The 23,260-nt window shown below is 43.6% G+C and overlaps 1 protein-coding gene and 1 long non-coding RNA gene across 2 annotated transcripts; one reads left to right on the top strand and one right to left on the bottom strand.

Annotated features, from left to right (window-relative positions):
• The first annotated feature begins 10,358 nt into the window (after positions 1 to 10,358).
• Positions 10,359 to 18,528, top strand: nod2 (nucleotide-binding oligomerization domain containing 2). The gene is made up of 11 exons (XM_057338685.1): positions 10,359 to 10,461; positions 11,035 to 11,515; positions 11,769 to 11,898; positions 12,487 to 14,260; positions 14,349 to 14,432; positions 14,529 to 14,612; positions 14,696 to 14,779; positions 14,924 to 15,007; positions 15,246 to 15,329; positions 15,415 to 15,498; positions 16,947 to 18,528. The coding sequence occupies exons 2-11, from the start codon at positions 11,036 to 11,038 to the stop codon at positions 17,017 to 17,019; spliced, it is 2,961 nt and encodes a 986-aa protein (XP_057194668.1). The 5' UTR covers positions 10,359 to 10,461; position 11,035; the 3' UTR covers positions 17,020 to 18,528.
• A 2,066-nt stretch (positions 18,529 to 20,594) lies between these two features.
• On the bottom strand, positions 20,595 to 23,207 carry LOC130557180 (uncharacterized). Its single transcript, XR_008963279.1, has 4 exons — positions 23,097 to 23,207; positions 22,945 to 22,991; positions 20,834 to 20,922; positions 20,595 to 20,734 (listed from the first exon to the last, which is right to left on the bottom strand). It is a non-coding gene; the product is annotated as an uncharacterized LOC130557180 (long non-coding RNA).
• Positions 23,208 to 23,260: the final 53 nt, after the last annotated feature.

Below are 23,260 nucleotides of genomic sequence, written 5' to 3'. Positions count from 1 at the left end.
AAGGGCATCCGTGCCGAGGGGTGCCTCGGTCAGGGAGTTCCCAAGCAGACAATGGGTGGAGTCTGGGGAAGCAACAGGTCCACCTGTGCCTGGCCGAACTGCTCCCAAATGAGCTGGCTTGGGGATGGAGTCTCCACTTTCCACGAGGCGTCGACTGACGAGAGAGCGCATCGGCTGTCTGGTTCAGGATGCCTGGGATGTGTGTGGCTCGCAGGGAGCTGATCACCTGCTGACTCCAAAGGAGGAGGCGTCGGGCGAGTCATGTTAGCTGCCGTGAGCGAACACCACCCTGACGATTGATATACGCCATGGCAGCTGTGCTGTCCGTCCGGACCAACACGTGCTTGCCCTGCACGAGCGGTTGGACTCTCTTCAGTGCAAGTAGCACAGCCCACAACTCTAGGCAGTTGATATGCCAACGCAAGCGGGGGCCCGTCCACCGCCCCGACACTGCGTGCCCGTTGCACATGGCACCCCAACCCTGGAGGGAGGCATCCATCGTCACCACGACGTGTCTTGACACCTGCCCTAGGGGGCCTCCTGTCCGCAAAAAGGTCATAGAAGACCAGGGGTTTAGGGTGCATTGGCAGACAGGCGTGATGACCATACGCCTTCTGCTGGTGTGCCACGCTCTCCAAGGAACCCGACTCTGTAGCCAGTGTTGGAGCGGTCGCATGTGCATCAACCCGAGGGGGACCACCCCCGCCGAGGATGCCATGTATCCCAGGAACCTCTGAAATTGTTTCAACACTGACTGGGCGCACTCTGTAGTCAGTCGCGCTGTCATGGAGACTGAGTCGAGTTCCATACCGCGAAAGAGGATGCTCTGCATGGGGGAGAGCTTGATCTTTCCCCAGTTGACCTGTAGCCCCAACCGATCTAGGTGCCGGAGCACCAGGTCCCTGTGTGTACACAACAGATCTCGCGAGTCGTCGAGATAGTTCAGTACCCGCACACCTCTTTCCCTGAGGGGAAGGAGGGCGGCTTCCACGATCTTCGTGAAGACACGTGGAGACAGGGACAGACCAAAGGGGAGGACCCTGTACTGATATGCCCGCCCCTCGAAAGCGAACCGTAGGAACGGCCGATGTCGAGGGAGGATCGAGACATGAAAGTACGCGTCCTTCAGGTCGATTGCCATGAACCAGTCCTGACATCTGACAGACGTCAGGATGCGCTTCTGCGTGATCCTCCTGAACGGCAGCTTGTGTAGGTGCTTGTTCAGGGCACGCAGATCTCAGATGGGGCGCAGCCCCCCGCCTTTCTTGGGACAATGAAGTACGGGCTGTAAAACCTGTTGAACATCTCGGCTGGTAGGACGGGCTCGATCGCTCCCTTCACCAGAAGGGTGGCAACCTCGGCCCAAAGCACGAGCGCATCCCCACCTCTGACTGAGGTAGAGAGGATGCCCCGAAATTTGGGAGGCCGTCTGGCGAACTGGATCGCGTAGCCGAGACGGATCGACGTCCCTAGCCAGCCTGACGGCCTGGGAAGCTGAGCCAAGCTCCCAGGAACCGAGGCAGGGGGACTAGGGGTTTGATCTGCTTCATCGCCCCCACGGGGGGTGGTTTGATGGCCAGCAATACGGATCCCTTGCCGGGGGAGGGCCCCCGGGGAGGACATCGGCTCTGCTGTTTTTCCTGCCTAGCGATTGCGCAGCTCAACGCACTGTCTGACTGAGAGTGCTGAGGGCTGGTGTTTATACTCAATGTTGCGCTTCGCCATGGCGCAACGTCGAGTTGCCGTCCACCGTCATGCCGAGGGTGGAGTGGCTGTAATGACCCAGAGAGAGAGGAAACTCTTTTTGAGTAAGTGGGCGCTAGCCCCCCAAAGGGGGCCAGAGGTGGTGAGACGGGGCAGGAACTGTCCCTCTCCGATCCCCCAGCGATGGAGTGGCTGGGGTCGGGCCCGATGGTATTCTCGATCTCCCTGGGGTCTTCCCATGAGGGCCGCTTTCGCCGTGAGGGTCTCCTCTTCGATGTCTCTTCCGGGGGGGCCGCCTGAGTGGGGGGCACCAGAGCCGGAGGGCGTCGAAGAGGACCAGGGCTGCTGTGAAGCAGACGTTGCACAGAACTCGACGGCCGAGGGCGGCCGAGTCGCAGCGGGAGAGGATATGCTTGATATCCTCTGTCTGCTTCTTTATTGTCGAGGACTGCGGTTCGACAGTATCTCCAAACAGCCCCTCCCCTTGCGAGATGGGTGCGTCGAGAAAGCGGACCTTCTCGGCGTTACTCATCTGTGCAAGGTTCGGCCAGAGGTGTCTCTCATGGACCACAAGTGTGAACATCGTCCGACCCATAAGCGCTGGGTCGGTCTTACCCTCGTGGAGCTCTCTCGACGCTTTGGCCTGGAAGGAGCCATAGCGCGGAGAGAGGAGGCATCTTGGTCCACCGCAATGTAAGCTTTCGACACCAGAGATGCTGAGACCCCAGATTCTTTGGACGGGAGTCTAGGTTGAGCCCCCCAGATGGCCGCCACCTGCGGGCATGAGTGCACCGCGGCTGCACACTCCACCTGGGGAACAATGACGTATCCTCTAGCTGCTTCACCCTCGAGGGAAGAGAGGGTGACAGAACTTTGTTTGACGTGAACGTGCCGGAATGGGGGCGTTCCAGGTCTTACTAAGTTCCTCATGCACTTCCGGTAAACACAGCACTGGGGGCGGGCGCGGCTTGGACCCACGCTCAACCCCGAGGTGCCATGTAGCCCGCTGCGAGCGCTGGGAGAGGCAGTGCGGGCACTGCAACCCAACACTCATGGCAGCCCGGGAAAGCATGGCTGACATTTCAAAGTTCGCTTCTTCCTGGGCTCGACCCCCCAAGGGAGGGAGCCCAAGGAATCGTCGGAGTCGGATGGCAGTATGTCACCCCCCGATGCTGCAATAGACATCTCATCATCACGCATCGTGTCCGAATACGTGTTTGAGGAGCAAGACGGTGGGACCGTCTCCTGGAGAACGGTCAGACGAGCGAGACGAGGTGCGAACGGTCCTTGAGCCAGTGGCTGGCGGATAAATGCTCACAGTAATCTTCATATCACCCTCGCTGCTTGCCGTAGTGGGCGGCAGGGCCGTAGTCCTGCCATCATGGAACGGGGAGCAGATGAGGTGGTGGCTGAGTCCCGTGGGAACACAGCCACCTGTGACGCAATGTCTAAATCGTCAACCGCCCGCAGTGCGGGCAGGACGTATCCACAAGGGCTGCCCCAGCATACTGGAAGCAGACATCATGTCCGTCCCCCTCCTCGATGAGTGTGTTGCACCCATGAGAACAGCGGGACATGCCACGCTAGAGAAATTTGCTCTTTTAGAGAAAAAAACTCGAACGCTTCTGGAACTGCCGAGACGCCCAGGGGAAGTCGCTGCAGGAAGGGACCACCCGCTGCACCACGTCATAAGATTAGTAATTCGGCGTAGAGATTGAAGTCAGGTGGCGGCCCAGCAACTGCCCACTCAGAACCTCCTGGTCTATGACAAGCTGAGGAAAGCCATTCTGCAGAGGGTCGGCTGGAGCCCCGAAGAACATCGCCAGCGCTTCCGGTCGCTGGGCTTGGCTGAAACCGGTCGACCCTTCATCTTGGCTCAGCAGCTCCCGGACTCCTGCCGCAAATGGCTGATGGCTGAGGGAAGCGACGTCGAGAAAATCATCAACTGTGTGGTGCTGGAACAATTTACCACCTGAAGACGGCGGAGTGGGTCCAGTGCCACCGACCTACGTCTCTGGACTCGCCCATCCAACTGGCGGAGGATCATATGGTGGCGTGCCCTGGGGTCGGCGAGCCCTTACCTACGTTGTCTCTCTCCCACCCGGTGACGGCTAGGTCTCGTCCGCCTGGACCGCCTAGAGTCCCACCCCGAGGACAAGGAGGTCTGCTAATGTCACTGCCTATACAATTTAGGGGACAAAAGCATAGTGTAGAGGTGGCGGTTAGCCCACACCTCCAACATCCGCTAATTCTGGGAACGAATTGGCTGGCTTTTCCGAAATTATTGGGGTTTTTGTATGTGGATGTCTCTTAGGGAAAGAGGAAGCGAGGAATGGGCGTGCTCGTGTAGGCGGGGACAGCTGAACCGGGACCGGGGGGTACTGAGCCAGGGGAACAGAGCGAGATCGAGAGGCTGATCCTCTCGTAGCGCAATGACTTTCCCCTGTCACAGACTCAGGATGAGACGCTAAAACGGGCTTTTGACCAGGTCACTTGCATCGATGGTCAGCCTCTCTAGCCTGCACGACCGCTTTCCTATCCATATTTCGCTATTATAAACAACCGGTTGTATCGAGTGACCCAAGACGCTCAGACTAAGGAAAATACAACCCAGTTATTAGTTCCAAAGAGCCGTCGGGAAATGCTTTTCCAGGCGGCTCATTGTAATCCCATGGCAGGGCATTTAGGACAGGCTACCACTCTAAATCGTCTCATGGCCTGTTTTTTTTTGGCCGGGCATTCACGACAACGTGCGCAGGTGGTGCGCGTCTTGTCGCGAATGCCAGCTGGTAAATCCACCAGCCTCCCCAAAAGCGCCATTGCGCCCCCTTCCATTAATGCAGGTCACCTTCGAACGAATTGGTATGGACCTCATCGGGCCATTGGCGCGATCAGCGAGAGGGCATCGTTTTGCATTAGTCATTGTGGACTATGCCGCACGATACCCCGAGGCGGTGCCACTCCGCAACATTTCAGCAAAGAGTGTTGCGGAGGCACTGTTTCGTCTCATCTCCCGCGTGGGGATCCCCCGCGAGGTCCTCACGGATCAAGGCACAGCGTTTATGTCACGTACGATACGCGAGCTATATGAGTTATTGGGCATTAAATCGATTCACCCACAAACGGACGGTCTGGTTGAACTATTTAATCGCACGTTAAAGACCATGATTCGTAAGTTCGTGCACGAAGATGCAAAAAATTGGGACAAATGGTTGGAACCCCTCTTATTCGCTGAGCGAGAGGTCCCCCAAGCCTCCACAGGCTTTTCCCCTTTTGAGCGTCTGTACGGGCGTCAACCCCGAGGGGTTCTAGACGTCCTGAAAGAAACTTGGGAGGACGGACCTTCTCCCAGCAAAAACGAAATTCAGTATGTCCTGGACCTGAGAACAAAACTCCATACACTGGGGCAGCTATCTATGGAGAATTTGTTACAGGCCCAGGACAAGCAAAGCCGGCTGTATAACAGGGGAACCAATTTACGAAAGTTTACACCGGGAGAAAGTGCTTGTATTACTCCCAACTTCGAGTTCCAAATTACTTGCAAAGTGGCAAGGGCCGTTTGAGGTCACACGGCAAGTCTGAGATCTCGATTATGAGGTTGTACTGACAGATAGGAGGGGAGCACATCAAATTTACCACCTCAACCTCCTTAAAAAATGGAACAAGATGGAGGCAGTGATGCTGGCGATGGTAGTGAGTGGAGAGGAAGATCTCGGGCCAGAGGTGAATATCAAAACTCCATCCCTTGTTCTGACCCCGGGGGGAGAGCACCTCTCACCCTCCCAGCTCACTGACATGGCCCGGTTGCAAGCATAATTTGCGGACGTGTTTTCCCCCCTACCTGGCCGAATGAATCTCATTCAACACCACATCGAGACAGAGCCAGGAGTGGTAGTACGCAGTAGGCCATATCGGTTACCTGAACACAAGAAATAGGTGGTTCAGGCGGAATTAGACGCAATGTTGGAGCTGGGGTTAATAGAAGAATCCAACAGCGACTGGGTGAGCCCGATAGTCTTAGTACCTAAAACGGACGGCTCGATCCGGTTCTGTGTGGATTACTGCAAGGTTAATGCCGTGTTGAAATTCGATGCTTATCCAATGCCGTGAGTTGACGAATTGCTTGATCGGCTGTGCACTGCTTGTTTTTATTCGACACTGGATTTAACAAAGGGATACTGGCAGATCCCCCTATCGCCGGTATCTAAAGAGAAAACAGCCTTCACCACGCCGTTCGGATTACACCAATTCGTCACCCTTCCGTTCGGATTGTTTGGAGCGCCGGCCACTTTTCAGCGGACCGCATACTCCGACCCCATGCAACATATGCCGCGGCGTATCTAGACAATATTATTTTCTATAGCAACGACTGGCAGCGGCATATGGAGCATCTAAGGGCGGTCCTGAGGTCACTGAGAGAGGCCGGTCTCACGGCCAATCCAAAGAAGTGTGCGGTTGGGCGGGTAGAGGTCAGGTATCTGGGCTTCCACTTGGGTCACGGACAGGTGCGTCCTCAAATTAATAAGACTGCCGCGGTTGCGACCTCTCAGAGACCTAAGGCCAAAAAGGAGGTGAGACAGTTCCTGGGGCTGGCGGGATATTATCAAAGGTTTGTGCCTAAGTATTCGGAACTCACCAGCCCGCTGACTGATCTCACTAAAAGGAGGCGCCAGATCCGGTCCAGTGGACGGAGCAGTGTCAGCAGGCCTTTACCCAAGTGAAGGCTGCCCTGTGCAGCGGGCCGCTCTTACACTCTCCTAACTTTTCTCTCCCTTTCTTGCTGCAGACTGACACGTCGGACAGAGGGCTGGGTGCGGTCCTGGTCCAGGAGATGGAGGGGGAGGAACGGCCGGTGCTGTATATTAGCCGTAAGCTCTCGAAGAGAGAGGCTAAGTACAGCACCATAGAGAAGGAGTGTTTGGCCATCAGATGGGCCATCCTCACCCTCAGATATTATCTCCTGGGGCGGGAATTCACCCTCTGTTCGGATCACGCTCCTCTGCAGTGGCTCCACCGCATGAAGGATACCAACGCGCAGATCACTTGTTGGTATATTGCTTTGAAACCATTTAAATTCAAGGTGGTCCACAGGCCGGGTGCACAGATGGCTGTGGCCGACATCCTCTCCAGGCAAGGGGGGGTGGCTGCAGACCGGATGGCTTCCCGGCCTGAGCCGGGTGGTGGGGGTATGTGGCAAGGGGGGCGTGGTTCAGCGAGGTCTACAGCGGGAGAGAGAGTTGGGAGACGAGCGGTGAGTAAATGGAGAAAGTGCAAATGACAAACACCTGTGTCTCATTACAGTAACTGGCATTGGGGAGCATAAAACCTGCGGAGAAGCAGAGACAGAGAGAGAGAGAGACGGGACTACTATTGGCGACACGAGAATTCTGGACTACTGAAGGATTCTTACCAAACCTGTGGATTATTGTGACTCTTTTTTTGTTATGTTGTGAGCACAAGTGTGGCGCAATGTCGAGTGAGACGCCGAATTTAATAAATGCCAATAGTAGTCAAGCCAACCCCAGCCTCTTCCTTCCTTCCTTGTATGTTGAACGTGTTACATCTTTTTTTTCTAAATTGGGCACCTGATGGCTTTGACCTTTTCCTGTCCATCTCTGTGTTTATTTGGCACTCGACAATCAACAGATTTCCCATCCCCCCAACACAACCAGAAGTCAAGACTAAACCAATAGAGTGTTTTCATGACGCGTCATCAATCCGGAAGTCGGCCATGTTGGAGGCATGTTGGAGCACTGCTATTGAACCTAATGGAAATCGCAGATTTTTCTGGAGAAAAAATTATTCTTCTTTAGAAATAACTGTGAAAATAAAGCTCTTTAATGCAAGTCGATCACACCCCAGAATCGCTATAGTCATGTGCTGTAACATCACGTGCAGTATAATTAATTATTTTCTACTCTGAACTTCACTCACGAGTCAGCAGTATTGATTGATGACGCGTCGTGAAAACACTCTAATGGTGACGACATAATCGTTTTGTATTACCTATTTTTATTAGCCATTTCACACAGCTTCTGTGCACGGCACCTTCTCAGCAAGCAGGGGCACCAATTTGCCAATTCCCCACACAGTGAAATGATAGATAATAGAAAACTGCTTTGCAGTGGCGGCGCAGAGGATTTTTTTTTTTTAACTGCTCGTGCCACCCCCCATGTATCATGAAAAAATGCCGCCCCGGGCGGCTGCCTGGTTAGCCCGTGCCGAAAACCGCTACTGTTCAAAGATATTGAAACATGATACATACATCGCAATATTATTATTTTTCGATATTGTATCGATAGTGATACCTCTACTATCAATATATATTTTTAAATCATGTCATATACATATGGCCAAAAGTAAGTGGAAGCGGGCATGGCGAAAAATATAAGAACGCTTCAAGCTCTCAGAGCTGATGTGTGGGTGTGCTTTGGTTTTCAAAATAATTAATGGAGTAATGAGTTATATAAAATAATGCTGTTTGTAAGCTTCGCAAGTTATGACACAAGTCACTTGGTACTGCAGTGCATTAGACAAAAAGTTTATTAAGAAAAGTAACAATGACATTTATTGTGCTTTCACGGATGTGACACCAGCGCATTTACAGCACGGATGAACCAGGGGTTTTATACTGCTCATGTTCATTGTTTTAACTGTAATGCACCACAACAGCCAAGTGACTTGCGTGACCCACCTTCCCTGTGCTACCCACTTGAGGGGCGCAATCCACAGTTTGAGAACCCAAACCTCTGATCTAAAGGTCCATGCATCACACATCATTGCCACTCTGCAGAGGTAAGAGATGTTTTTACACGTATCCTTACAGAAAACCCCTGGTGGTGCACAGCATGTTGTATTTCTAGCTCTACTTTTTACATTTTTTATTTAAAGTATTGCAATATATCGCAAATGTGTATCGTATCGAAATACATAGCAATATATTGTATCGTGACCCATCTATCGTGATATGTATCATATCGGGAGGCACTTGCCAATACACAGCCCTAATATTTATATTCTTAAGATAACAAATGTTACTATTTGAAAATGTTTATAAAATGTTCAAAGTCTGTTTATTCATGAAAGTTTCAACTTTCACAGTGAAGGAAATTGATGTTGTATTTAAAGGCCCACTGCAATGCCTTGGAACGCTCAGCATTATTTGATATGTTGACGCAATTTGCAGATATAAAAAATGCAGAGTGTGAGACATATCGAATGGCCCCCCTTTTAAAATAACCAATAACGTTTTGTTAACAGCACAGTCAGCCTCAGCCCGGCAAAGCTTCATTTAACAGCATGATAGCCACAGTGACAGTAGTGTAAGTCTATTCAAAAGAATAGGCAGATCAGTGTTACCAGTGATGTGTCATTTAAGTAAGGGATAATCCACAGCTAGCCGTGCGTTAAAGGGTTTTAATGCACGGCGTGGAGGCTAAGAACCTCTGCGAAGTGTGGTGGAGGCAGTGCTGAACCTCTGGACTGTGTTCTGGACCTGCTCCTGGCCTGGGAGGTACTTATCTGGGAGGATTACCTAAGCATACGAGTCACTGAGAATGTTGAAAACTTTGTCAAATAAATCATCTGCTTTAGCAACATGCCTGACGGGGGTTCCAATTTTATCCAATCATTCATTTACTTTTTCTTATATTAATTTGCTGTTCTGTCTTTACCCTCATAGCACTTACAGTGAGAGTGAGAAAGCTAGCACACTCAGCTAAGTCAGTCACTTGCTAATTGTGTTGTCATTGTCAGCACATGTCAGCTGGCTGCTGCGGTGACTGTTCCTCTGTGTCTAATGTAATGGCAAAAATGCACCATATTCAGCATGACAGACAAATTCATTGAAGGACATTTTTAAGGACAGTAAGGCAGTAAGTCTTGGTTTTCACTCTGAAAATGAATACAATGGATTTAGACGTCCTAGCAAGTGTCACAGTGTTGAAAAAACCATATGCTGGTTTGGTATGTTTTGACTGGCTATAAAGGACTCCATAGACTCATAACACTTAAATAAATGAAATACTGTATGTTATTTCACTTCACTATTTCTGAAGAAAAAACCTCTAAAAGAAGCAAACACTAAAAATTAGGAGATAACAAACTGGTTGATTGTAAATAAAAATATTTAACATATATTTATTATATATGTATGATGTAGTTCAAATTCAATAGGCTACACATTTCCAGTTATCGAATGTGTGCTGTGACAAAGCAATGCATTTTATATGATGTTAGAGTTCCCTCCTGTGTTTAAAATGTGCCTCTGCAGATGAGCTACTTTACCCCAGTGAAAAGCCTAAGCAAGGTTCAATGTTCACTTTCACATGCTACATTGATAAATTATAAAAAGACAAAAGACTAAATCATCCATTACTTTATACTGTACATATTTATTTGGAACAAATCATAATACGCCAAGATAAAGTGAAACCATTAAACTTTGAGAGGTGTTTATGAATTGCTATTTTGAGGTTATCGTTCATTTATTTATTGACATAGGCTACATAGGACATAAACGTCACTCGTTACATTGTTTTCAAACATTTAGAACTGATATGACAGAGTGTGTTGTAACTGTGTTGAGAAACAAATCGAGTTCAATCTCCCGCTCATTATAGGTTACTACTTCCTAGTGAAGTTTCAATGTGTAACAACGCCTCTTTCACTTTCTGTTCCGATGGTCAGTAGGTACAGTAGGCTAGCTATAATATTGACAGAGATAAGCATGTGCTGGCCCATTTTCTAGATTTGGAGGTAACAGACTCGAAATGAGGTGACGGCGTTATGGGGGTATTCGTTTTTTTGTAGGCTACTCGATCGTTTAGATTTTTGAGTTTCAGATATGACAAAGCTCGTTTTCATAAATAACACGCGAAATGTAGTAATGATGATAGATATAATTTCTGTAAGGTTTATGATAAGGGAGATATGGGCTATTTTGAGCATGTCTAAGTTTTTACGTTGAAATTTTCTGACGTCGGCGAAGCGCATTTATTCAAAGCTATTATTTTATAACAAAACCTTGTTTATTTTACATCGTGGTGACGATGAATTTACCGACTAGGTATACGACGAAAAAGTGTAATTTTTAAATAGGCCTAAATATATCAAATGGGTAATTTAAGGAATATAAAAAGGGTGGGGACATTACGTTGAAAAAAACTGAGGAAGAGGAAACGAGAATCCAGATTTGTTTTTGAGTATTAAACTTTTTACAAAGATTAAGTATGATAACATGGTCTAACAGATACCAGAATATACACTTATAAATGATTCTACTTCAATTTGGATCTCATTCTTGGTGGCTCTGAACTAATTCACTTTCAGTATGAGCTCCCAACAACTTGTCCTAAAGCAGAGAGCGCTGCTTCTGGATGCCGTGTGTGGTGGAGGCAGTGCTGAACCTCTGGACTGTGTTCTGGACCTGCTCCTGGCCTGGGAGGTACTTATCTGGGAGGATTACCTAAGCATACGAGTCACTGAGAAACCTGTGAGTTCAAATGCCAGACACCTTCTAGATGTTGTCTATGAAAAAGGAGAAGATGCCTCTGGCCTTCTGTTGGCTGCGTTTAAGCAGGTCTTACCTGAGGAGCAGAAGTCTGAGCTGTGTTTTGGGAAAGAATATGCTGTATTGGAAAAGAACAGACCCGCCACTGCAACTTCAGCATTATTGACTGACAGACCTGTGTTAGTTAAAAAGCTCAGAGATAATATTGATGAGGCTTTTGATGTCTTAATGACAACAGGCTGCTTCACCATCAAAGACTGTGATGGGGTGCACTTACCTGCGTACACACCCTCACAACAGGTAATGTTAACATTTTAATAGGCTTGTACTTTCAAAATGCTTTCGCTTTTTGATTTGTGTAATTTCTCTTGTTTTTAAATATTGAGTTTTTTGTCTTATTGTAAAGAAATAAGAATATTGAGTAAAATTCCCTTTGAATATCACATTTCATTGCGATTGATGACTGTTGAATTACTGAATAACTTTTAGTCAATTGCTAATAAAATTTGCCTAAACAATTTAAATAAAAGTGATATTATTGTATTTGTGATAGGTTCGGAGACTCTTGGACCAAGTGAGGTATAAAGGGGAAACTGCTGCAAGAACATTACTAAAGTATCTGGATCAAACCGAACCTGAAAATAAAGAACATCAAATTCTTGAAGAAACAATAAGTTTCACAGGTGTGTTTTAGGTCACTAATGTTAATCAAAGAACAAAATAAAAGAAGAAATCAATGTGATTTTGTAGCTTTAATGAGAATTCTTCTGCATTTAATTTATAATTTAGCATTAAAGACTGTAAAGTGTTTGAGAACTTCCTTCAATTTCTGTATATTTTATGTTAGCTCTCAATTATATTGTTGAATGACTATAATTAATGTTAAGATAATCAATTTAATAGAGACATCAGTTACAGTACTAATATCAAAAAGTTCTCTTTCATTCATAAAATGACGCTGTTAAAGAAATATGTTGTTTCTACATCAATTTGAAGATTAAATGTGAAATTATTTAAATGTAAAAGTATATTTTAAAATATTATTGTTATGTGTGATTAATCGTGATTAATCACAGAAAATGTGTGATTAATCCGATTAATTTTTTTAATCGATTGACAGCACTAAAAATATTACATTGTTTTTTGACAATATAAATGTATTTTAATAACAATTTTAAATAATAATTTAAATGTAATATAAAAATGAGATTGAATGTATTTTTATATATTTAAATCTATAAACACATTTCTTTTTTTCTTTAAATTGATAGCTTCTCCAGACACCCTGCTCTTTCAGAGAAAGCTACGGAGTTCTGTTGCTGCCCAGTCCCACTTTCTTAGCACCTATGGTGGGACGGGACGTTTCTCCCTGGATGACATTTACACAGACGGACTTCTTGAAGTGATGAACGGATCTGGAGAAACTACAACATTAGAGCTGGAGGATGTGGTGGGTCCTGTGGGAATTCTTAATAAAGATGCTGACACTGTGCTTGTTTCTGGGGAGGCAGGTAGCGGCAAAAGCACTCTGCTTCAGCGACTCCACTTGCTTTGGGCGAGAGAAGCCTTGTTCACAGACATTTACCTGCTTTTCCCCTTCAGCTGTCGCAAGCTAAATGCAGAGCACCGAGCGCTGTCTCTAAAAGAGCTCCTCTTCCTGCATTGCTGCTGGCCTGATCGAAATCAGGATGAAGTTTTTCAGTTTATCCTAGACCACCCTCATCTGGTCCTGTTTACCTTCGATGGGCTTGATGAGTTTAAACAGGGATTCACAGATGAAGAGCATCACTGCTGCCCCACGCAGCCAGTGCCCATACCTACACTGCTTTTTAACCTACTGCAGGGTACTCTAATGAAAGGAGTCATGAAGGTGGTCGCCAGCAGGCCACAGGCTGTGGGCCCGTCCCTGAAACATTACCTCCGCAAAGAGGTCCACCTAAAGGGCTTTTCTCCCGGGGGTATTGTCTGCTTTGTTAAGAAACAGTACAGCGATCCCGGTATGGCTGGACGTGTCATTGAGTCCCTCCAGGGTAACACGGCATTGCTAAGCCTTTGTCACATCCCAGTCTTCTGCTGGATTGTGACCAAGTGCCACCAGGAGCTTCTAGGTGGTGAGGATGGTATTCCCCAGACCGTTGCAGATGTGTACCTCTTGGTTTCGCAGCATTTTTTTCAACGTAAGTCATCTCAGCCCCAAGGAGCTTTGAGAAAGGGCTGGTTGGAGCAACACTTGGACACAGTGTTAAAACTTGGACAGCTGGCTATGGAAGGCCTAGAAGCTTCCTGTTACGTGTTCTCAGGACACGAACTGCAAAGACACGGTCTCACAGAACACGACATCAGCATGGGTTTTCTCATTTACTGCAATGACATGTCTGTGACAGACTCTAAACGCTATGAATTTTTGCACATTACATTACAGTGTTTTTTTGCTGCTCTATATGTCATTCTGAATCGTAGGAATAATCGCTCCGCCATCCCCAAACTCTTTCAGCTTCAACACAGGCAGCCATCAAGCTTGTCTCCAAAGTGTCTGGGACACTGTGTTGATCGTTCAGTAGAGGAGGACGAGTCAAAAATGGTAGAGAAACCAAACCTCCAAATTACAGCTCAGTTCGTGTCAGGACTTCTGTCCCTGCAACATCGTAATCTCCTGTTAGACTGCTGTCCTGCAGCTCTGCGTGAACATAATGTCAAGCAGGTAGTGAGGTCATTATCTAAGGCGATGCAGAGACATTTCAAATTCATTCCGCGTCCTGTAGAGGGTGAAAAGAAGAGCATGCATGCCATGCCAAGCTTTGTTTGGCTGATCAAGTGTATTTATGAAATGCAAGACAGCAGCATTGCTCAAAATACAATGGCTAAATTGGATGTTGAACACCTGAAGCTCACCTACTGTAACATTGGACCTGTGGAGTGTACGGCATTGGCGTACGTGCTGAAGCATCTGCGGAATCCTGTCGGCCTTCAATTGGACAACAATTGTGTGGGAGACGTGGGCGTGGAGCAGCTTCTTCCATGTCTACATAATTGTCACTCACTTTAGTAAGGACAGAGGTTGTCTTTGTTTTTGAATGACGGTGTAGGTTTCACAGTGTAACCATGGTCCTGTACATTTTTCTGAATCCCACAGTTTAAGGAACAATAACATAACGGATGAAGGAATCCGGAAACTTGTGGAGAAGGGAGTGCACTGCGAACGCTTTCAAAAATTAGCGTGAGAAAATCAAATGCATTAACTCCACATTTAATGATCATGCATTATATTTGATCACATACTTAAAATTTCATCTCTACATCAATATTCCCACAGTCTTTTCAACAACAAGCTTACAGATGCCTGCACGCAGCACTTTGCTTGGCTGATGAAATCAAAGCAAAACTTCCTCTCATTGAGGTCAGTGCTTCATCTAAGGTTGGTATAGGTATGGCACTGGGATGCTGAACTGCAAATTAAAAATATATATAATTGCTTTGTAGGCTTGGAAATAACAACATCACATCACAAGGAGCAGAGCAGCTGGCAGAAGGGCTAAGTTGCAACCGGTCTTTGCAGTTCTTGGGGTGAGGTCAATATGAGAGGAATGCATTTCTGTATGTGTCTATAGGCACTGGAACTGCGTCCTAGCAGTTATCAATGTAATTTCCCTCTTAATGTTTTAGCACCAACAAATAAATTGTGTTTTCATTCTGACTGTTTATTTCCAGGCTGTGGGGTAATCACACAGGGGACAGGGGGGCTACAGCATTGGCAAATGCACTGAAAAATAACACAGAGCTAATATGGTTAAGGTAATTCTGTATAGTACAATATATGATGTAATCCTGCATTGTAATCCATTGGGATAAAAGCATAAAAATGTAAATTCCCAATTTGTAGCTTTCATGCTTAAGAGGTAATGGGAAGTGTTCATACTTCATAAAACAGGTTAAAATAACATCAAATTAAAATAAGATCTAAGCTACTCTAGAAAGCAGCAGATGTTTTTTTTGTGTGTGTACTGATCAAGTTTTGGTTGTTTTGTGTCAGTCTGGTGGATAATGGAGTGGGCAGTGCAGGTGCAAGCGCTCTTGCTGAACTTATCAGTCAGAGCAAAACCCTGGAGGAATTGTGGTGAGTGACACTTAACATACCTATTTGCATATTTTAACATGTTTCTCGGATTGACATGCACTCTCTCACTCTCACTCTCTCTCAGGCTAAATAAAAACGTTATCAGCAGGGATGGGGTGGAATGTCTGATCAAGGCACTGAAGATGAACTCTAGAGTTAAGGAAGTCTGGTAAGAATGTTTTCTCACTGTTTTAGCTGCGCTGGTATCTTATCTGGTTTCGGTAAAAAAGGGTCATTATGATGTGTAAGTATAACATGGCAAAATGTGCAATGTAATAATTAGTATTAATCATGAAACTGACATCTTGAACAATCAGAATGACAATAAGTCTGAGTTTGTTTTAGCCCTGGGGCCCGTTTCAATAAGGAGGTTCAACCAACACCGAGTTAAAATGTGAACTCTGAGTTGTATTTTTGGTTTCAGAACAGCTGATTTGAGTTAGTTCTATTAACTCTGGGTAGGCTTACCTTGAGTTAAACGCGTGCACCATGACTACGACAAGCCATGACCAATGGAGCTCCGATATTACGATTCACCATGGCAACAGCACCTAAAAAGCAACATGGCGGCAAAAAGCGCTTGAGAGCGAGGCACACTTTCCACTCTGCATACACTGGATTTACTAATGTGCTGAAAATGACTTAAATTTAAATTAATAAATAATTTAACAAATTTATCAGTAATTAATCAGTAAATGAATGAAAAAACAGAAATAATAAAAAAACTCATGTTCTCACTCCCCATCAGTGCTCTAGTGATGAGTGTGGGACACCATGGTGTGTAGGACACTTGTCAGGGTGTCAGACTTTCGTGTCAAAGTCAGACTGATCATCGATTCAGATTTGGGTAGGAATGGCTGCACGTCTAAATTCATTGTTTTATACCTTTATCTTTTAATTTCTGCATTTATGTCTGTATTTATTAATTTCTTTATTCATACACTTTAAGTAATTTCTTATCCTCCATAGAAAACTACCATTTGTGAGAACATGTAAGGAAAAGAATCTGCTCTGATGTAATACACGTCCACGGTGGCTGTTATTGATGCAAGGATGGATGAGATATATTTTGATATATCTAATTCACTGTAAAGAATAATGGTACAGTTTTAATAAAAATGCACAGGGAAAGAATCAAAACTCCACGCGGCTCCTAAATTGTTCTCCTGAAATCAAAGTACATCCCTATAAATTAATGCAGCCTCTTCACATACAGGATCCTCTATAAAAGCATATGACATTTTAGTCACTGAGATGGTCTCTGTGTGATCGAAATGTGTGCCATGAATGACTGTATTAATGAATGAATTAATGAGGTACAGCACTTGCGCTTTAAAAAGGGGGAAGAGATCGAAAGAAACTCTGGGTTTACCAAAATAAACCTGCTCCCGACCAGGTTAGGTTCACAGAGTAAGTTACTATGGTTACTGACTCTGAGTATGAGTTAGGCTACCTCTCTTTTAGAAAGGGGCTTGAGTTACCCTGCTCCTGCTTTCTCGGGTTTGACATAATATACTCAGAGTTTTCACTAAACCTCCTTTCTGAAATGGGCCCCAGGTGAATATTTCTGTGTTGTAAAAAATATTTATGTAAAGATGTTGCTTTGTGTTTCTAAAGGCTGAAAGGAAATAATCTAAGCCCAGAGGAAGAAGAAGAGCTGAAAAAAGAGGAAAGCAGATTGACCTTCTGAGGGCATGCAAGAAGTCTAGATTTAGTTCACAAGACTGTCATTGTACACACGCACATACGCAATGTGCCATGGTTTAGGTGGTGGAAGTACAGTCTTATAGACTGATAATCTAGAGGAGTACGTCTATATAGGTAATTTACTACCTCAATATCCAGGGTACCCGATATGATTCAAAGCACAGAGAATTAAATGGCTGGAATGACCTTTTCCTGCCTTGACACACACACGTCACCATAATATAGTTTCTTTTCTGTATTATGTTTAGTCTGTTTGAGGGTCTGTTACTTGGAGTGCAGAATTTACAGTTGTCAAAGTTACAATATTCTCTATGATGTTTTTCTTAAATGACAGTAATTATAAACTTACATAAGTATTCTAAAACGTATACATTTTGTATTATTTTTGTTTCTCAGTAGCTAAGGTCTTCAGGGAGGACCCGGGACCCGTACGGGTTCGGGTCTATATTTTATATGGTCAGCCGGGTCTGGGTCGGGTCCCAAATGTATTACTTCAAGTCTGTTTAACATTGTGTGTAATACCCGAGTCGATCGGAGAACGCCGCCGCGATCAGTATCAGTCAGTACTGCATGCGCAGAGTCGGCGCCAGGGTGCACAAAGTGAGGGGACCAATTTACTTTTTTATCAGAGATAATCGCGGAAAACCTGATCTATATGCAACGTGGTAGGCTAACCAAATCACACTTGTAAAAGCGGCACATTCGCACATAATGAGTGCGCGAAGAAATTCATGTCCGCACACGTCAGCCGCGCACTGCCTTTTTCATTGAGAGCCAGACATTTTTAACTATAACACAATCAAAAATCTAGTTAAATCCTGCCTATGGGTGCGCAATACCTGCGAGTTGTAGATACAAAGCTTTTCATCCAGCGCGCGCTGCCGTTTTGAAGTTTAACAATTCTAAATGTCCATTTCGAGGACAGCATTGCATATTTCGCATAGTTTTTTCAAAGCTAATAAATTGAACTGAACTAAAAGACATGAAAGACACTGTATGAAAGACACTAAAACCGAAAGGCTAATTTTAATATCAACTTGGAGGAGAGCAAATGTTGTATGACATTTTGACAAAAAGAAGTGGAAATACACCGATCATAGCCTACATAAATTCAGCGGAAGTTAATAAATGAAGATTAGTCATTTAGACGCATATATAGAAAAAAATATATAGAAAAATGTCAAAAGCAGGCTTTAAAGAAAAAGTGACAGAAAAAGTATACAGGGGACTGTTCCCCAGAGCTTTATGTCTAACAAAACGATCGCATCATTATAACACTAAAGAGTGAGCTTTTGCTTTCTGATAGACGGCCTGTATCTCCACTTGTCACCGTCTGCATAATAATGCCCGTTTCTTGTTAAGCAATGCATACAGAAACGTTGCCGCTGGACGCAAGCAGCCCTTTAGCTTGTGTTTTTAACAACACATGAAAGTACAGCACAAGACAATGTCTTTAAAATCGGTTAACGAATAAATAAATTATTTTTTACCCTCTGCTCTTGTTGTTTCTTTAATAAATATAAACCAAATTCATTCTCCAAATGTTTTTTTAATGATTTCGTCTTTTATCATTTTAAAAAGTGAGGGGGCACAGTGACTGAAGTGGCCGGGCCATGCCTCCTAGGGCCCCATCGTGGCGCCGACTCTGATCTGTGCGTGTGTTTAGTAACGTGCATCTTGTAAAATTAGGACGAGAAAAGTGTGAGTCTGGATATAAGGGAAAAAACACGAGCATCCTCAGCCGTCAGAATTACTCTATATGGGGAGTCTGCAGACCAGGCCTCATTTATAAAACACAGATTACGTGCAAGTGTGCTTACGTGAATCAGCCTCATATCCCGCCCTGTACACGCCCATTTTTACCCATAAATAGTCAATGCAAAGCACCTCATGAATGCTTATTCGTATATTAATAAGCCTGACATCCAATCCGCTTGTTAATCCTGACGTCACGCACCATTATGGACGTATACCGTTTCTGGGTTCATCCGCTATCAGATGCCATAGAAAAATAACAAAAACTTATGTAAAACCCCCGATCCTTTATCTCCGTAACGAAATCACAAATGGCCACACATGAGATTCACTGAGATTTAATGTTTTTGGAACATTTTGGTGTGAATTCCCACGTGAAACCCATGGGATAACATGTAAAAACCCATGAGATGACATGTGCAACATGTGGTGACGTGAAGAACATGTGATCACATGTGGAGACATGTCGCATATGTTATCCCATGGGTTTTTACATGTTATCCCATGGGTTTCACGTGGGAATTCACATGGAATTCACACCAAAATGTTCCAAAAACACACATTTCAAATGTGATCACATGAGTTTTTTGCACATTTGAATTTCGTGTGTCTTTTCTGTAAGGGATATTAAAGCCAAATAAGGACTCTGCAGCATTTATATGTTTACAGCATTTAGACTGATCATTAACACCTCATTAAAATCACATCATTAATTACTGGTGTCCTTCAACTGAGACAAAATTTGAAGACATTGTTAAAAACGAATGTTTCTTCCTTCCGGTTTTGTTATGAATTTAGTTATAACCGATAACGAGGACATTTAGAGAAACTATTGTGCGAGAGTTTAATGGCTGTATTTCCGGACTTTGACATTTGATTATTATGCGCAGTAAGGAAAATATATTTAGCTATTTATTTACACTGTGTTCTGCAGTTATCGTATTTGATGCTGTCCTATATTCTATGCAGTCGGATCATCTCTACCTCATGCGCTCATAGTGTGATGGTGAGACAGCGCTGATTAAATATTTAGATTGAATTTGAGTTTGATTTTACAAGAGCTGCATGAAACAAGTATCGCAGTTTTACGCACCAAGCAGTTTTGCGCACCAGGCAGTTTTACGCCCCTGTTGTTCCTTATTTGTCCAGTAGGGGAAGTTGAACGACAAAATAAAATATTTGTAACCGAATCAAACTGTTAAACAAAAATGTAATTATGTATGTGTAAGATTAAAAGTAAATAAATAAACTAAACTGAAAGTGCTTCTGGACCAGTGAAAATTAACTATGGTAAAAGTGTAGTAACCATGTTTTTTTGTTGTTGTTGTTGTATTGGTGACTTTTGGCAAAACCAATCTTACTACAGAAACCACGGCTTAACTAAAGATATGCAGAACAGGTTTAAATATTTGTAGATATCTACGAACGGTCTTTATACATAGCTTACAGGAGACAATTGATTTGCAATTGCAACTGCAATTTAGTGTTTTTGCGAATTGAAAAATTAATAATACACACCGTTGGATCAGATGTACAGTACAACAATAATATATAATCTACAGACTTGAGTGTTTATTGTGAATGTATAGGCATGTATAAAGTTACATTCAAATATTTACCATATTTAGCCCATAAGACATTAAGTGCAATCATATGAACCATCAATTAAAAATCTGCGGTGCATTTAGAACAATGTCCTGCAGTGCATACTATTTATTTAATAAAGAAAAACACAATTCAAAGCTTTAAGAAATTTCTAAGGTCTTTTATCTTCTAAGAAAAAAGTGACAAGTTTCTTGTGAACAACATTATTTATTAAGACCATTATCAAAAACAGGATTGATGATCATTATACGATGGCTCTCGATAATGACTCCTATGGGGATAATGACTCACTCTTCTTCAAAATGTTCTTAATCCTCCTGTCAAACTGCTCCCGCTCACTGGTAAAAGAAAGTTTAAAATTGTAGACAAAATTGTTATTGGAAATAATGGCAGGATGTCATGCTTGACCATTTCTCCTTTATAGCATCCTTACATACCTTACGTCAATGACAGGCCCTTGTAGAAATTCCTCCTCAGCCTCCAGCATGGTGAGATTTTCCAAACCAGCAAGGGAACAGATGATGGACTATCAAAAAAAGAGTTAATTCAAGATGGGTCACACCCCAAACAAGTAGTATCATTTCAGTGTCAAAATATTTTTTTTGTACAACAAAACTGAGTGTCCTTTCTACATTAACCAAAAAAAGCAATTACAAAATAAATCTGAGGAGCACAGCTAACACAGGACCCACCTCTGGAAAAAGAACATCCATAATAAATAATGTAAGTGTGTAAATAATAATAAGTGCAGTAAATATGTAAAATGCATTCTTGAACACATTTGAATTATTTCCAAGTTTATTACAGATGAGATCACAACATAATAGGCCTAATTAGCCAGCCAACAATTGCTATTAAGAAAACAAGATACACGATTAATTGAGCACTGACAATCACAAACATGATAAAACCCACATTAGGTGCACATACATTTTAATCAGGATCATTAAACTATTTTAACAAAAATGTATTTTATATGTACATTACATAATATGATCATTTCTTTTATTCCATATGGGAATAAAGTTTTCAATTTGAGTTTGAACATGTTTGTAATTGTTCGTGCTCAATTATTGATCTTTTGTTTTCTTAATACACATTTAAGAAAATTGTTTGCTGGCTAATTATTGTGTTGATTTGATGTTCTCACCTGTGATTCATTGTTAGTTCTGATTATGAGGCTCTCCATTTTGTAGGAAGTTGTACTATGACTAACGACTTAAAATAATAAATAACTTAAGTACGTGTGCAGCTAAATTGAAATGGTTTACATATAAGCCTACTGTAGTAACTTTATGTATTAATGCAAGTAAACAGGGTCAGAAGAATATGTTACCAGAAAAGGCCATCACATAGGCTAGAGACAGACAACAAAATAAAATGAAAAATAAAATATTTATGAAAATGAGTAAGAGATATTGTGTAAGCATACACGTGGTTAGCTAAGGTTGATCCAGACAGAACATCGACCTGGTCAATAAGTATACATTTTATTGTCTTTGAGTATAAATTACACACACACATCTTTTTAGATGTTCTGGTTGCAAAAAATAACCAATAAATAACCATCAGAGAACGTTATTTTCTGGTTTAAAAAATAACCAATAAATAACCATCAGGGAACGTTATTTTCTGGTTATTTTCTGGTTGCAAAAAACAACCAATAAATAACCATCAGGGAACTGGTTATTTTTTAAAAACCAGCCTGGAACGTTATTTTCTCGTTGAAAAAATGAATAAAACCTGAAAAGAATGTTCTTAGAACGTAATTTTTTGGTTCCCAAAAAAATAACCAAAAGGGAACCAAAAACTAACGTTGGGGGAACGTTCTGTGTTTGCTGGGCTCTTAGGGTCTTATGCACCAGGTAGGTCACAGACCAGGAAATCAGTCGTTGTTGACTGTCCCACAGTCAAAAAAGAAGTCAAGCACCTTTTCAGTATAGGGCCACAGTCATGGAACGGTCTTCCCCTGTATACTGTATTCGACAGGCTCCGTCTATAGAGGTTTTTAGGCCCCAGCTGAAGACACATTTCTTCAGTCTGGCCTTTGAAGTAGGGAAAGTCTGATATGGGAATCCTTTTACAAATGTTGTCTTACGTGTATGTTGGTTATATGTGTATTTTATATGCGTATTTTATTAGATTTTATATTTGTGAAGCACTTTGCGCAACAACGTTGCATTTAAATGTGCTATATAAATATATTAAGTTGAAGTTGCAATGTCAGCGGTCATGGATGGCACTAAACGAGCATTCATTATTGTAGTTCAACAGGGCAAACAGCCGAAGTTTTACTTGACTCGAGAGAGAAAAACAACGCAAACGTGCAAAGTCGCTGTCATTCGTCACCATGACAGCAAGCAGACTTTTGAAGCTGAATAACATGAATGAAACAAAGGAGGATTGCATCACAGTCAGGGAGGCAGAAAGCCATTATAGTGGGTAAGACAAAAATGTTTTATTTTCGCAACGGACTGAATTCGCCCGTGAATACCTCTACTTCTCAGTTTATCAATTTACACACAAATAAAATGGAACATATACTTACTGTTGTTACTTGCAGTGTTTAGTGGCATATGCTGCAAAAATAAAACACTTAAAACCAAACAAAGAAAACACATAATAAACCAATGGTTACATTTAACATAAAATGCACTCAGATTTGCAGTAAACTTGCATGTGTAAAATTGTACAACCAACCTGTCATACAACCAGTTCTTCAAACGCCTCAGCCAAACGACTGGAAAACCCCAAGAGGCGGGGTTAAATAAAAGACAATCGAAATCACCAATCAGAGCTGCGTCTGTCATACTTTCGCCAATAGGAGAGCAAGACGCTCCGTGATCATAGCATGTTTGGTTTAC

This window comes from Triplophysa rosa, linkage group LG1 (assembly GCF_024868665.1).
Source record: "Triplophysa rosa linkage group LG1, Trosa_1v2, whole genome shotgun sequence".
Classification (NCBI taxonomy): domain Eukaryota; kingdom Metazoa; phylum Chordata; class Actinopteri; order Cypriniformes; family Nemacheilidae; genus Triplophysa; species Triplophysa rosa.
This window is presented reverse-complemented; position numbering and strand designations above follow the sequence as displayed.

Bases quoted from the DNA above. Each gene is read 5' to 3' on its own strand.
- nod2 (XM_057338685.1), top strand. From the start codon at position 11,036: ATGAGCTCCCAACAACTTGTCCTAAAGCAGAGAGCGCTGCTTCTGGAT. The intron at 11,899-12,486 runs GTGTGTTTTAGG...TTAAATTGATAG, and splicing joins AGAAACAATAAGTTTCACAG to CTTCTCCAGACACCCTGCTC. The intron at 15,008-15,245 runs GTAATTCTGTAT...GTTTTGTGTCAG, and splicing joins ACAGAGCTAATATGGTTAAG to TCTGGTGGATAATGGAGTGG.